This window comes from Babylonia areolata, chromosome 8 (assembly GCF_041734735.1).
Source record: "Babylonia areolata isolate BAREFJ2019XMU chromosome 8, ASM4173473v1, whole genome shotgun sequence".
NCBI lineage: Eukaryota > Metazoa > Mollusca > Gastropoda > Neogastropoda > Buccinidae > Babylonia > Babylonia areolata.
Window position 1 is genome coordinate 21809554 of NC_134883.1, and position 16249 is coordinate 21825802.

Consider the following 16249-nt stretch of genomic DNA (forward strand, 5'->3'; position numbering starts at 1 on the left):
CACACATTTGACTTTGAAGCATTTCTGGTTCAGCCAGTGGCTGTCTTTAAATCCCACCCACCAACCCTATTTATTTTCTGATAAAAAGTATTTTCGCAGTCATATTTAATTTGATGGAAGAGTTGTTTATCAGCTCTTGTTTTTTTTCTATCAATCAGATAGAGACAGACAGGCAAGAGAGACAGAGAGAAGATACAGGCATATAATATATACCGGTATATATATAACATATATATATAATGTGTGTGTGTGTGTGTTCAGAGAGAGAGGGGGAGAGCATGTGTACATTTGGTGTGTTGAGAATGAGTGCAGATGTGTTGATGTTGTCGATGTGTGTATGTATCCATATATATATTCTTTCCACACCACAAGACTTTGAGCAGTGGTCTGGATGCAACACATTCATATAAAACGATAAACCGAGGTCCAGCGTGGAGCATGCGCTAGGCATGGGCATGTAAAAGAGCCCCACGGTGACAAAAGGATTGTCTGGCAAAATTTTTGTAGGAAAATCGACTTTGATAGGAAAACAAATATACCAGCAGGCATGAAAAAAAAAAAAAGGATGGGGCTGCATTGTGGCAAAATACTCTCCCTAGAGAGCACAGCTTGAATTTCACACAGAGAGATATTCCCAGACAAAAGTAATTCGATGCAAAACAGCATGACGCAGTATGAGGAGAGGGCACTGGGGCTGCACTGTGGTGAAGCACTCACCCAGGAGAGAGAGAGAGAGAGCTGCCTGAATTTCACGTAGAGAAATGGGTTGTGACCAAAAAAGTGAAACAATACTATACAGTACAATACAGTGCAATGCGGTGCAATACAGTGCAGTACAATACTATGCTGTGCTGTGCTGTACTCTGCTCTGCTGTGCTCTGCTCTACTGCGCTCTACTCTCTACTGTGCTGTACTCTGCTGTGCTGTACTCTACTGTGCCATACTCTACTATGCTGTGCTCTACTCTACTGTGCTCTACTCTCTACTCAATTGTACTGTGCTGTACTCTACTGTGCTGTACTGTACTCTACTGTGCTCTACTCTCTACTCAGTTGTACTGTGCTGTACTGTACTCTACTGTGCTCTGCTGTGCTGTGCTGTACTCTACTCTTTTGTACTCTACTGTGCTGTACTGTACTCTACTGTGCTTTACTGTGCTCTACTGTCCTATGCTGTACTCTACTGTGCTGTACTCTGCTCTGCTGTGCTGTACTCTACTCTTTTGTGCTGTACTCTGCTCTACTGTGCTCTACTCTACTGTGCTCTACTCTACAATACAATGCAGCACAAGGGGAGTGCAGCCTATTTTACATAGTTTTTTGTCCTCACACAGACCTGGTGGTCAGACTGGAGCAGCAGCGACAGAGGGACGGCACCACCCAGGGTGTGGGTCAGCAGATACTGGACTGGGTGAGAGGCCTTTTTCTGTTTGTTTGTTGTTTTTTGTTTACACCACTTTATTACAGCTTTATTACTGTCAACACTGCATTGGAAAAAGTAAAAACAAAACCAAAAAAACCCAACCAATTGGTAACAACAGAATCTGACAAATTTTCTGGGCTAAACAACCACAAATGATTAGAAAATGGGGGAGGGGGGGGGGGGAGAAAAGCAGACGGGGAAAGATTTTACGGAAGAAAAAGACAAATGGATGAGAGGATTTGTCTCCAACCAAACCCCTGAACACACACACACAAAAAAAGCAAAAAAAAAAAAAAAACACATATACAGGGTTCCTACAGAGCCATGAAAGTTTGGAAAATTCTTGGTAAAATGGGAGAACCATTTCCAGGGCTGGTAAAGTCTTGGTAAGATGAGAGAAGCATTTCTAGGGTTGGTAAAGTCATGGTAAGATGAGAGAACCATTTCCAGGGCTGGTAAAGTGTTGGTAAGATGAGAGAACCATTTCCAGGGCTGGTAAAGTCTTGGTAAGATGAGAGAACCATTTCCAGGGCTGGTAAAGTCTTGGTAAGATGAGAGAACCATTTCCAGGGCTGGTAAAGTCTTGGTAAGATGAGAGAACCATTTCCAGGGCTGGTAAAGTCTTGGTAAGATGAGACATTTCAGATGAGAGAACCATTTCCAGGGCTGGTAAAGTGTTGGTAAGATGAGAGAACCATTTCCAGGGCTGGTAAAGTCTTGGTAAGATGAGAGAACCATTTCCAGGGCTGGTAAAGTCTTGGTAAGATGAGAGAACCATTTCCAGGGCTGGTAAAGTCTTGGTAAGATGAGAGAAGCATTTCTAGGGTTGGTAAAGTCATGGTAAGATGAGAGAACCATTTCCAGGGCTGGTAAAGTCTTGGTAAGATGAGAGAAGCATTTCCAGGGCTGGTAAAGTCTTGGTAAGACGAGAGAACAATTTCTAGGGCTGGTAAAGTCTTGGTGAAGTATGTTTTGCCCAGGTTCAGGGTCTGGAGAGGTCTTGGAATTTTGATAAAACCCTCGACCAGTACCATTTTCATTAATGGGTTTAATAATAGTTTTTTTTGTTGGTTATTTTTGTTTGTTTTTTGTTTTGATAAAACAGTATGAAGAAAAACACTTAAAGTTGTAAAAACTGAATATCAGCACCGTGTGATATCCACAGTGGAGCAGACAAATCTTTTAATCAGTTTGGCATTGTATTTGCTATGGACAATTTTCAGTCTGGTTTGAAAAAAAAAAGGTATGGAAAAGGTTATTGAAATCTCATTTGTATTTAATTTTGATGTAAAATTTGTTGTCTTTTTTTGTTGGTGTTTTTTTTTTCTTTTTGTTTTTTTTTGTTATTTTTTGTTTCAGTTGGTTTTGTCATATTTTGCTCATATTTTGTGCCTTGAGCATTACTGTATTTTAATGAAAGGCACAATACAAATAAACTATGATCATTCTTCCTACTTCTTCCTTTTCTTCTTCCACTTCCTCCTTCCTCCTCCTCTTCTTCATCTTCCTCTTCTCCCTCTATCCTTCTCCTCTTTCTTGTTCTCCTCCTTCCTCCTCGTCCTCCTCCTTCCTCCTCGTCCTCCTCCTCCTCCTCATTATTATTACAATGATGCTGTTGTGTACAGATCCCCCAGCTGGAGGTGTATGTGGGTTTCTGCAGCAACCAGCCCTTTGCCAAGAGCATGCTGGACGACAAGCAGCAGGTGCCTGCCATCAGGGACTACCTGGCACGCTGCCAGGAGTGCCCTCAGAGCCGCAAACTGGACCTCTGGGCGCTGCTGGGTCAGTAGGCAATTTTTTGTTTGTTGTTTAGGTGTGTTTTTTTTTTCAACATTTGTATTCCCCTCTTGTCACCATTGTAGTAAGAATATTGGTACGCTGTAAGAAGAATAGGTGATAAGGATTCTTGTTGCCACTAGATGTTATTGATAATGATACTTTTTGCCTTGAGATGATGATGTTGATAATTCTTGTTGCCATGTGAAAATAATGGTGAGAATTCTTGTTGCCACGTTGTGATGATGATGACGATTCTTGTTGCAAAATGATAATGATTATGATTCAAGATGATAGTAACGATTGTTGTTCCGATGTTTCACAGATGGTGCCAGAGGACGGTTTGTGAAGTACCCCCTGCTCCTTAAAGCCATTCTGAAAGAGGTGAGGGTCCTTGATTTCTGTTATTTGTGAAACATTGGAGAGGTCTTTTTACCACAGGGTGATATGATGTGGGAGAGGAAGAGTGTGTGTGTGTGTAGCTTGAGCCAGGGAGTGAGTGTCTGTATCTATGTGTGTGTGGATTTGAACTTAGTCTCCACAAATTGTTCAAAGAAAAGGTTTCATCTTTCAGCACAGAATGGGTTTTCTGTGTCATATTTCTCTGTCTCCCTGTCTGGTTGTTGTTTTTTTACTTTACACATCACCACTTGCACCCACTGTTCTGATAGCTGGATATGCAGTGCATTATTTGGATAAGAAGTAACTTTAGCTTTGGTATCTAATTTGCCTCATGTTTGTGTGAGTGTGGGTGGGTGGGTGGGTGTACCTACAAAGATAGTTCAGATTCACACAGTACAATGTCAGCCACTGTATCATTGTGTGTGTGTGCTTTGTTTTTCAGACCCCAGAGGATCATGAAGATGTGGAGTTGCTGAAGACAGCGGTAGGTGAACTTTGACATGTCTTGTTTCATTTTTGTATCTTTCTGGCTTTTCTCTCTCTCTTCTGATTTTGACTGGGCATGTGGAAGAGCCATTGCAGTTTTACAGTTGTGCGTAATCACTCTGAATGAATCTCTCCCTGTCTCAGTATGTCTCTCTGTGTCTGTCTGTCTCTGTCTCTCTCTCTGTCTCTCTCTCTATCTTTTTCCCTGTACCTGTTTCTGCCTCTCCCTCCTTCAGTTATATCATGATGTGTGTGTGTGGTGGGGGAGAAGCATGGGCATGTGTGTATGTGTGTGTGTGTGTTTTGTTTCAGTTATTTTCCCAAATTTTGTTGATTATCATAAATGTGTATTGTATAATCCATGTCAAAATTTAAAAACACTGTGCTTGTATGACCAGATGAACCAACCAGATTTTTTGCATGGAGGGGGGATGGATGGGGGTTGAGGAGGTGGGGGGTGGGCATTCCTGAAAGGAGAAATTAGATATATAGAATGCGCTCTTCCCATTTTGCAGGTGCTTATTTTCCATTTTTTAAAAAAAAGAAAAAGGTTTTGATTCTTTTATGAGCAGTTTGATTTGATTTGATATGGATACTTATACTGTTTATGCACACTATTTCCAAAGATTTTGTGGTGAAGACTCCTGATTATTTTCGCCTGTGTGCATTTTTGCAAGATGCATGCTTCTCTGTGGTGTAGAAATGAAATGAAAACAGTTATCATTTTAGACTTTGACTTAAATGTGTTCTTGTCTTCATCTGTATTTATTGATAATAATAATAATAATGGATGCTTCTGTAACACTCGATTCATTGGTACTGTACTATATACTGAGGACTAAATCTTCTGTTTAAATGAAAGGAATAGATGTATCAGTGGAAAATTGTCAGCTGTCTGTGTTCTATATGATTGAGGAGACTAATGTGTGTGTGTTTTTGCATATGTTTGCCAGCTCTCTCAGCTTGATGCCATCATCAAGCAAGCTGATGACATGACTGGAAGGTCGGAGTGTCAGTTACACAAGTCACGGCTTCGATACACTTTTGATGACCAGGTATGTGCATCAGCTGTGGAGGCGTTTGTGTCGAGAGAGAAACACAGAGCAAGTGTGTGTGTGTGTGTGTGTGTGTGTGTGTGTGTGTGTGTGTGGGCATCTGTACAGTTCTCTGTTCAGTTGACAAGATTTTGAAAGCATGTGCATGAGAGATAGAGCAAGCTCAGTGCATGTGTGTCACTCTGTTTGTGTATGTGTGTGTGTGTGTGTGTGTGTGTGTGTGTGATGAACTGGCCGCATTCACCATATTCTTGTTTCATACACAAAGATTCACTTGTATCAGGGTGTAATGCTTGCTGACTACCGTATTTTTCAATTGACAAGGTAAAGAGATTTTATTGCACCAATGTTCAAAGACATAGGAAATTGTTGTGGTGTTGTTGATTCACTCGTCCTTGCACACCAAAGACCAAAACACACACAACAGGGCACCTCAGCAGAATTTTTGGGGTTTTTTGATATTGATTTCATCCATACATTGAGCACTCCTCCAGACTGTAGGACACACAACATTCACAGATCAGAACAGACTGCTTTTAGAATGTTGAACTCATACAAATGCATGATTTAAAACTTATGTTTGCAACTAAACTCAAGTAAAAAAAATAATTCTTGAATAAAACAAAAACTGATCTCAACTATTGATGTGCTTTGAAAACTGAAAATGAAAGTAATGTCGGAGTGTTTGCTGTGGCTGTGTGAAGGAAAATGCATTGTTGATCGTGTGTTATGTTCAGAAAATCATGGAGATAGAGGAGTCCAACGCACTCATTCTGCAGGGTCCCCTTAGGAACACCAAGAACAATGTGAGTGTCCATCCACTGTCTTCCTTGTCCAAGCGTGTTTGTCCATCCACTGTCTTCCTTGTCCAAGCGTGTTTGTCCATCCACTGTCTTCCTTGTCCAAGCGTGTTTGTCCATCCACTGTCTTCCTTGTCCAAGCGTGTTCGTTCATCCACTGTCTTCCTTGTTGTCATGGTGTTTGTCCATCCACTGTGTTCCTTGTTGTCATGGTGTTTGTCCATCCACTGTCTTCCTTGTCCAAGCGTGTTTGTCCATCCACTGTCTTCCTTGTCCAAGCATGTTTGTCCATCCACTGTCTTCCTTGTCCACTGTCTTCCTTGTCATTGTGTGTTTGTCCATTCACTGTGTTCCTTGTTGTCACAGTGTGTTTGTCCATTCACTGTGTTCCTTGTCATAGTGTGTTTGTCCATCCACTGTGTTCCTTGTTGTCACAGTGTGTTTGTCCATCCACTGTGTTCCTTGTTGTCATAGTGTGTTTGTCCATCCACTGTGTTCCTTGTTGTCACAGTGTGTTTGTCCATTCACTGTGTTCCTTGTTGTCATAGTGTGTTTGTCCATCCACTGTGTTCCTTTGTTGTCATAGTGTGTTTGTCCATCCACTGTGTTCCTTTGTTGTCATAGTGTGTTTGTCCATCCACTGTGTTCCTTGTCATAGTGTGTTTGTCCATCCACTGTGTTCCTTGTTGTCATAGTGTGTTTGTCCATCCACTGTGTTCCTTGTTGTCACAGTGTGTTTGTCCATCCACTGTGTTCCTTGTTGTCACAGTGTGTTTGTCCATCCACTGTGTTCCTTGTCATAGTGTGTTTGTCCATCCACTGTGTTCCTTGTTTTCACAGTGTGTTTGTCCAATCACTGTGTTCCTTGTCATAGTGTTTTTGTCCAATCACTGTGTTCCTTCTTGTCATAGCGTTTGTCCATCCACTGTGTCCCTTGCTGTCTACAATGTATTTGCTTTCCTCTCTCACATTGCTGCTGCTTTTCTTAGTAATGAAATGTTTATACACAATTTACCATAATTTTCTGGTATATTTACTGTTTGTTTTAATTGTAATTCTAAATCTGAAAGAGTAAAGGTTGGTTTGGTGTTTTTTTTCTTTGCTTTGGTTTTTACTGAGTGTGTGTACAAGATAGGTTTATGACAACAGACCTTAAAATTTTTAATCCACAAAGCAGTGTGTTGAATTCAAACAGTGCCTCCAACTCAGTCAAGGTAAGGTGCCCATTCTATGCTAAAGCTGTGACTTCCACCTATCCCCACAAAATGTTTTTGATTCTGTATTGTTAAGCAGGATGTCATTCAAAAGAAAGTAAGTTTGGAGTGCACTTATCAAACTGATGTTAGAATGATAGTGAAATCTGCATCATGCCTGTTGTTGTGAAGGCTTATTGTCATTATATGAAAATTAGTATTTATATAGCGCTAAATCTTGTGCAGAGACAAGCGCTTTCACACCAGTCAGTCACACGCATGCATAACTCTAAACTGGAAAAAAAAGGGTATACATGTGCTTGTATAAAGGTACACATTTCCTTGTATAATGGAACACATGTGCTTGTATAACTATACACATGTGCTTATGTAATGAAATGAAATGTGCTTGTAGTAATACATGTGCTGGTATAAAGGTACATATGTGCTTGTATAACAGTGCACATGCGCCTTGTATAATGGTACAGATGTGCTTGTATAACAGTGCACATGCGCCTTGTATAACGGTACACGTGTGCTTGTGGTGGACAGAAGGTGCAGCTGTACCTCTTCGAGAAGGCAGTGGTGGTGACGCAGCCGAACAGCCATCAGGTGCTGCGTCAGCCCATCCCTGTGTCGCAGCTAGTGGTGGAGGATCTGGCCGACGGCGAGGTCAGCAAGATGGGGTCGTTCCGCTCGGCCTTGACCCAGGGACAGAGCAGCAAGCTGAGTACGTATTGTGAGGTCTACATGTTTTATATCAGGTTATTTGTATAAACAGACATTACAATGAAATTGATGATTGGTTTCTTCTTCTGCGTTCACTCGTATGCACACGAAGGGGCTTTTACATGTATGACCGTTTTTACCCCGCCATGTAGGCAGCCATACTCTGCTTTCGGGGGGCGGGGGGGTGTATGCTGGGTATGTTCTTGGTCAACCTGGGCAATGTTTTATATATGTCCATTTGTATAAATAGACATTATGATGAAATTGATTATTGGTAACACAGGGCAATGTTTTATATATCAGTCTATTTGTATAAACAGACATGATGATGAAATTGATTATTGGTAACACAGGGCAATGTTTTATATATCAGTCTATTTTTATAAACAGACATTATGATGAAATTGATTATTGGTAACGCGGGGCAATATTTTATATATCAGTCTATTTGTATAAACAGACATTATGATGAAATTGATTATTGGTAACACGGGGCAATATTTTATATATCAGTCTATTTGTATAAACAGACATTATGATGAAATTGATTATTGGTAACACGGGGCAATATTTTATATATCAGTCTATTTGTATAAACAGACATTATGATGAAATTGATTATTGGTAACGCGGGGCAATATTTTATATATTAGTCTATTTGTATAAACAGACATTATGATGAAATTGATTATAGGTAACACGGGACAATATTTTATATATCAGTCTATTTGTATAAACAGACATTATGATGAAATTGATTATTGGTAACCGGGGCAATTCAAGAACTGGTATTGTTGATGTTACTGAATGGACGGGATTAAACAGATTGCAGTTCAACATAGAGTCTGTTATTCTGTTGAATGAAATAATGGTGACTCTATACATACTGTGGGTAATCGGGAAGGAGGGGGTGTAGGAGGGGGGGGGGGGGGTCAGCAAGATGGGGTCATTATGCTTGGCCCTGACCCAGGGACAGGGCTGCAAGCTGAGTACATATTGTTGGTCACTGATGGGGTCGTTCCGCTCAGCCCTGAAGACACTGATTCTGATGTATCTGAGTGAAGATGAGACCATTGTGAGTGAGTGATGGCGATACTGATGTGAGTGATGATGACACTGATGTATGTGTGTGAGTGATGAAACACTGATGTATGAGTGACAGTAACACTGATATATGTGAGTGGTGACATGCATTCAAGTGATAACAACACTGATGTATGTGAGCGACAGTGACACTGATGCATATGAGTCATGATGACACTGATGTCTGAGTGACAATGACACTGATATGTGTGAGTGACAACGACACTGATGCATGTCAGTGATGACGACATTGATGCATGTGAGTCATGACGACACTGATTGTCTTTCCCCTCAGGCAAGAATGTTTTCCGCCTGTCCTTCACGGACCCCAGCCAGGGCCAGTCACACACGCTGATAGCGGCGGACGAGCACTCCAAGCAGCAGTGGATGCGCAGCTTCCAGACCCTGACGAACCACATCGTGCACAGGGACTCCATCAAGAGCTGCTCCAAGAAGGGCTCCGCCCTGTCCCGGAAGGGATCCACCGCCTCCAACAAGAAGTGATAGCTCGCCACCACTACCACCACCACCACCACCTTCTCTCTCCTTTCCTCTTCTGTTGAGACCGCATGAAGGATTATCAGCATCAGCTGGAGTGTTGATTGTGTTCCCACCGCCATCAGGGGTATTAACATTCAGTGCGTGTGGCGGCAAACCTGAATCAAAAGGTTTATGAACAGATAAAGATTATGCAAGTTATTGAGGATGGAGTGTTTTGATTCAGTTCATGTTCTGACAGCACTGTTATCCTCGGGAACAAGAAGGGCTGAAAGTGAGAAGGAGGGTTGGGGAGGTGGGACAGGTGGGGGGGAGTCGGTGTGTGAGAAAGACTTTCTCCGACATTCCTGTCCTCGACAGCTGTGTGTTTTTTTTCTCAACGTTGGGTGTTTGTGTGCTCTACACTTCATGGCAGAACTGCAAAGAGACAGTTTGTGAAATCATGTCACCAGAGATAAAAATACGGAAACTGTTGGGATTCTGTTAAGCTAAATGAATGATTGATGCCATGGAGGCTTTGTGAATGCCTTTTTTTTTTATGAAACCGCAGCAGCATGAAACGTTGCGAGGATTTTAGTGTTGTATTGATTTTAGTTTGTTTCAAAATCTCCTGACAGAGGGACGACAGTTTTCTCCCCACATGAAATGGAGAATGTTTTAGTTTTGTGGTCATTTTATTTTTGTGTCCTAATCTTCAGAACAGAGGCCATGATGACAATTTCTCCACAAGAAACAGAGGAGGGCTTTTAAATGATGATTGAAGCGTGTGTTTCAAAGACCTCTCCCTACAATGGAGCAGTGACAATTTCCCCACTCATATTGTGCCAGACGATGATGCTGTTGACAGTTTGGTCAATCAGCAAGACTTCTCTTCGTCCAGTTGTGTGGGGAAAGCAGCTGTGCTGTTCTTGACTTGTGTGTTAGCAGCAAGCAATACTAGCTTTGAAAATCTTTGTGTGATGTGTGTGGCGCCTCTTCCGTAATGAAAAGATCAGGGCTGTCTCTACCTAAAGTACTGTGCACATATGACACTTTTTTTTTTTTTTTTTTTTTTTTTTTTTTGGTTGCAGCAATATTCAGTGATTTGATTTGTTCTTTTTTTTTTCTTTGGCTGGTTTTTTTTTTTTTTTCCATTCTTGACACTGTAGTTGCAGCAGCATTCTGTAATTATATTTTGTTTTTGGTACATTGTAGAGTTTCAGGAACCTTTTTTTCTTTTTTTTTTTCTTTTTATAGTTTTGTAGGTAGGTACAGCTTTGTGAGTATGCAAGAAAGAGTGAATGAGTTTGCTTTTATAAGAATGTAATTCCTTTTTCGAGATTGCAGTAATAATTATTTTTTTCCTTTTGTTGCACAAATGACTTTGGTTGCAGCAGTCTTCTAAGTTTGGTTGTTGTTTTTTTTGTTTTTTGTTTGTTTGGGTTTTTTGGTGTTTTTTTTTTTTTAGTTTGTAGGTATTTGCAGTTGCTAATTTATGTGAGAGAGAGTGGACAAGTTTGCACATGTGTGTGTGTAACTGTTTTACTTAGTGAATGTTTGCAGTGGTTTTAGATTTGTGTGGTGTGTTCTTTGCATGGACATCTTTTAGATTAGAAACTTTATTTTTCAGTCAGAAGGAAGTATGATTTGTGAATTATGTGTAAATGTTTGTGTATTTTTAGAGTCTTTTTCTGGTTTTTTTGTTTTTTTTTGTTTTGTGTTTCTGTGAAAGAATGTTTGATTTGTGTGTGTGTGAGTGTTAGCATAGCTTTTTAGATTTTTTGTTAGTTTTGTTTTTGTTTATCCAGGGAATGTACAATAGTATGATCAGTGACCATGCCACTCATATCACTTTCATGTTGTTTGCTGTTTCCCCCAAGGTCAAAGGCAGCTGGTTTCATGGTTGGACTGTGTTCATTTTGTAAAAAAAAAAAAAAATTCCCAAAGATCATGAGTGGTCAAACCAAAGAGTGCAGTGATAATATTTCACGTCTTTCTCACTCTGCATCCTTCCCTCCTTCCTTCATCTCTCCTTCTGTGTGTGTGTGTTCGCACCTCTCTCTCTCTCTCTCTTACTCTCTTCTTTTTGTTTCACATTTTATGTTTGTTTCAGTGTTTGTTGGACTGTCTCTCACTCTCTGTCTCTTGTTACTGTGTGTGTCTGTCTCTCTCTGTCTGTCTCTATCTCTGCGCTGTTAAGCATGACTTTTATCACATGACAAGCCACTTTGGTCATGTGCGATGAATAATGACTGTCTAATGTACATACACATATGTCAGTGTCTGCATGTTGGATAGGTGAATGGATAATCCAGGTTGTGTGTGTGTGTACACTCTTCATGCTCTTACTTCAGCAGAATGCTGCTTCCTTTTTCGTGCCTCTCGCTGTGTTGTCGCAGTCAGAGAGAAGTTTGTCAGCATGGAGAGGCAGTGTTGTGTGGGGACACAGACTGTGATGGCCTGGGTTAATGGGAGTGATGGTAGTGCTCTGTGATGTGGAACGACACAATGTACAAAATTGTGGGGATTTAGCACTGTGTGAATGTGTTTGTGAATGCTGTGTGTGTGTGTGTGTGTGTGTGTGTGTGTGTGTGTGTGTGTGTGTGTGTGTGTGAATAGTAACATGGATGTAATGATTCAGTGATCAACTGGTCAGTATTGGAGGATGATTATGCATGTTTGTGAGTTGATTGGAAGGAAAACAGAAAAAAGATTGAGGTGTTCCTGGTTGTTAACAAACATCAGGTGGAGGCACTGAAAGGATTGCTCGTGCCTGGTCTGTTCAGTATCCTTGCCTTTAGAGATTAAAGAAATGGATGGCTTATTTCATCGCACACGTTTCCTACCAAACGTGGCAAAAGTTTTCATTTCATAAAGAACGTTCAAAACGGCTGGCTGTTATGTTCTGCAGTTCATGGTATTTGTCTGACATCAGCAGAAATCTCCACAGGCAGCTGATGACCATGCAATGCTGAGAACTTTAGTCACTGCCTGGAACGTACCAGAAGTGGAAACTTGGGTCATCTTAACTCCTGTATTCACAGTTTAGGGCTGATTTCTTTCTTCATGCGTCATGGGGATGAAATGACAAGCAGGTCATATATACATTGTCTTGATAACATTGACATTTTGTTCAGTAACAGCAGGCTCTCAGTTGATGGGGCACACAGTATTTTCCATGCATCAGATTTTCCTGTCTTTATTGAAGAGTCATATCAGAAACAATAGCATGGTCTAAAATTGATGGCATGAATACTTTGTGTTGTATAAAAAAAAATTTTTTTTGGCTATGTTGAGGACAGAATTGACCATTTTAGTCATGCCAGTGTTCTGAGTGGATCAGAATAATGAAAGGAGTGCAAGAAATGAACTGACAGTGGCAGTTAATGAGAGCACTGTATGGTTTTTTTTTTTCTTTCTTTCTTTTATTGTCCCTTTTTTAAGATTGAGATGTATTTGTTGCAAGGTTCAAAGTGGATTAATTCAGCAGTGCAGGAAATGTTCATCTATAATATCAGTTTTGTCTGCATGACCTCAGAACTTCAGGTGTCTGGGTCATCTTGTGTGAAAAAAAAAAAAAAGTTTAAAGCACTGGCTTTAATGAACAAATGAAACCTTACATTCTTAGAAATCTGTTATTTTGGTTCAATACTGATCAGTTGTAATATTGACTTATAGAAATGGAATATCCCATTAAGAACTGACAGCTTTTTTTTTTAATTGGCAAACTCCTTTTACCAGTTTCATTTTAATACCTTGCTAGTTTTTATTTAGATAAAATTATTGATTGGTCAATAAAGTAAGAGGCAAGTGAACTGAAGATGATACATATCACAGAGGTAGTAATTTTAGTTAAAACAATAGGCTTGTCCAATAAAAATATATATATTTTTATAAGCAGGCAAGAATTTTCCACAGCGTGGGTCAAGGACCACCCTCTTGGACATTTATTCTCAGCAAGTAGCCATTATTATTACTGTTATTAATATTATTAAAAGTGTCAAGAAGAAAGCTACATGATTTCACAGACAACCATTTCAGGTGTAAAAGGAACCAGTAATCTGTATAATCTGTCTCACAGACAACTATTTCAGCTTTATAATACTGTTTTAAGGAGTAGAACAGCATGTGTAAGTTGCATTTAAAAAAACAACTAACTAGATAGCCTACTTCTGCACTTGATTTGTCTTTTGGGCAGTGATGGCACATGTTGGCACAGTATTGACTTTGCTGCCTTTCACGTACAGAAAGCATTCTTCACTTGACAGAACAGAACTGGTTTCTGATGAGTAACTGAGACTGTGATCATGTGGACTGTTTGTGCTTTGTGATGTGGCAGGACAACACAGGCCAGGGATTCAAGGTGTGAGCGCATGATTTGCCAAACAATGCCTCTGCATGATATCAAAACCTGGGTGGGAGTGGTGGGATGGTCTGTTATGTTCTGTTCTCCACAGCTCCAGCACTGTTGAGTAGGGGTGGGGGTTGGGGGGGGGGTTCTGTCGCAAAATGCTTTGTGCTGTTAATGTGAGGAGACTCTGGACATCTTCCTTGCTGGTGGGGTGTGATGGGCAGGCTGCACTGCCAGACTTTCTTGCCCCCCCTTTGTTTGTTGCCATGGTGATCAGATGAGAATACTCTGCACAGAATGCTCGGTTTCAAAGTGTGGTTTTGTCCCTGGATTCCCAGTGCCACTGGTTTTTGTGTAATATTGTTGATGTTTTGCAATATGGGAAATGTGTGATAGTCGCACACAAACACACACATGAAGAGAGAAAACGTGTGAAAGAAACTTGAAGCTGACTGGCAGCAAGAATGTTACACAGTGTGTATGCATGTTTGTACGTGTTCATGCATTTGTGTAGAAGTGCACAGTTTGTCATTTTTGTACGAAAGACATGTATTCTTTCAGATGTTTTGGTGCTTTTTTTCTGCACTACCTCACAACTTTTGATTTAAACATGTTGTGTCTGTTAATGTGTTCATGAAATCATCATAACATAGAGAAATTGACAGAAGTTTCACCGTTTATAATATCCCTAAAACAACAAAAAAGGAAAACAAAATTGTTATTGAGGAAGTGTATTTGTTAACATTGTGTTAGATTTATCAGTGTATTCAGCTATTTTGTCATCAGATTCACAACTGAACTGAAATCAAAACATGAATAACATGGTCTTACTCTAAAATACCTGCGTTTTGATTTGACAAGATGCTTAGTAAAAAAAAAATTTTATTTTTTTATTTTTATTTTTTAAAGTAGGCGATGTGCATATTTGTTTTTGAAACATATGATATTTTTCAAGTTTGAGTAGGGAACCTGATGCCTCCTCCACCCCACTCTGAAGCTTCTTGCACCCTTGTACTTACTGTATGCTTTACCTGTGACCAAGTTCACTCCCAGGTAGAGTCATAATCAGTGCTTCACTGTAAATGGTATATATATATGTTGATGCAGTGTGAACAGACTTGTACATATGCAGAGTGTATGAAACAATACTCACCTGGTGGTATGAATGTGGACATTGAGCCAAAAGACCAGATCTGAGATTTTAGGAGAAACACAACCTTCCTTCCCCTGCTCTGAATGAACATGCAAATAGTTAACAGTAAGGGATGACAATGGACAACGAGGTTTATTCTGTTATCTCTTTTGTTGACTTTTGCTCTCACACACACACACACACTCACAAACACTAAGAAGAGCAGATAACACTTTATTTTCATGTCACTGGACATTCTGATTTTCTTGTTCCGACTCGAGCAGTTGGCCATAAAAAGTGACATTCCAGTCTGCCCGATGTGTTGTTGTCGCTAAAGTAACCAGAAACCTATCCTCTCAGGTGTTGTGGAAGGCTACTGTTTTGCTGCTCGTTTGTGTGTGTGTTGGGCAAGTTCCTGCTGAGCACAGCAACATTGAGGACTCGGTGGCCAGCAGGTGGGGTGGTGGGTTAACCTGGCAGGTTCAAAGGTTAAAAGGATTTTCTACTGCTCTGTTACAGGTCTTGTCCATTGTTTTCTCAAAATACTGCAACCTTCCTTTCGTTTTCTTATTTCTTTGAGTTTGCATTTTATGAGCCAGTTTCACAAGGTTCGAAATGTCATATATGGGTGTTTTTCATGTTTCTGCTGTTTGTTTTTTTGGGTTTTTTTTTGTTTGTTTGGTTTTTTTTGTTGTGTTCTTAAAAGTTAAGTGACACAAACATTTGTTTTTCCTTTCCATATTTGTATGTATGTTTAGAGAATGAAGGTGCAAAGTTCAGAGTGTTGGTTCTAGTTTTAGTGGTAACATTACAATGCTCAATATATTTTGACATCTCCTGATTGTGTCATAGATTCTTGTCTTAAACATGTAGCAAGGAACATTTTAGAATTGATCAGTTAGGTGTGCCATTTGATACTGATGAATATCTCAGCAAGCGTTTATGAATTTTCCTGTACAAAATTTAAACATTAACAGTTAGATTCACAGCCAGTTTGTATGCGTGCGTTTTTTTTGTGTGTCCTCTCGCTCGTTACTGAGACTTGAGGCATCTTTGACTTGCATGTTAGTCTGACTTCAGTGAGGTATTTTTTATTCAACTGTACAGGCAAATCTATTTTATCCCAATTATCAGTCAAGTTAAAATATTATATAAAAAAAATTTTCTCAGCTTATGACCAGCAGAATTTATGACAATATTTGTCGTTAAAAGCTTTCATCATAATCGATTGCATAGTTTGTTTTTTTGGGGTTTTTTTTGTTGTTTATTTTACTGCACAGTATAAGTCCCTAAAGTGTATTTTTCTCCAGCTTTTCTGTTAGTAATGATAACAACAAAAAGAT

General features: G+C 40.0%; 1 protein-coding gene across 1 annotated transcript in view; it reads left to right on the forward strand.

Moving 5' to 3' along the window:
* The window catches only part of LOC143285009 (neuroepithelial cell-transforming gene 1 protein-like), a 45551-nt gene extending 35924 nt beyond the window's left edge, over nt 1-9627 (forward strand). The window contains exons 7-14 of the mRNA XM_076592176.1: nt 1334-1410; nt 3048-3204; nt 3524-3582; nt 4043-4084; nt 5040-5141; nt 5879-5947; nt 7687-7855; nt 9242-9627. Of these exons, the coding sequence (XP_076448291.1) occupies nt 1334-1410; nt 3048-3204; nt 3524-3582; nt 4043-4084; nt 5040-5141; nt 5879-5947; nt 7687-7855; nt 9242-9450 (884 nt within the window). The 3' untranslated portion in view covers nt 9451-9627. The remainder of the gene's footprint in view (nt 1-1333; nt 1411-3047; nt 3205-3523; nt 3583-4042; nt 4085-5039; nt 5142-5878; nt 5948-7686; nt 7856-9241) is intronic.
* The last annotated feature ends 6622 nt before the right edge of the window (nt 9628-16249 follow it).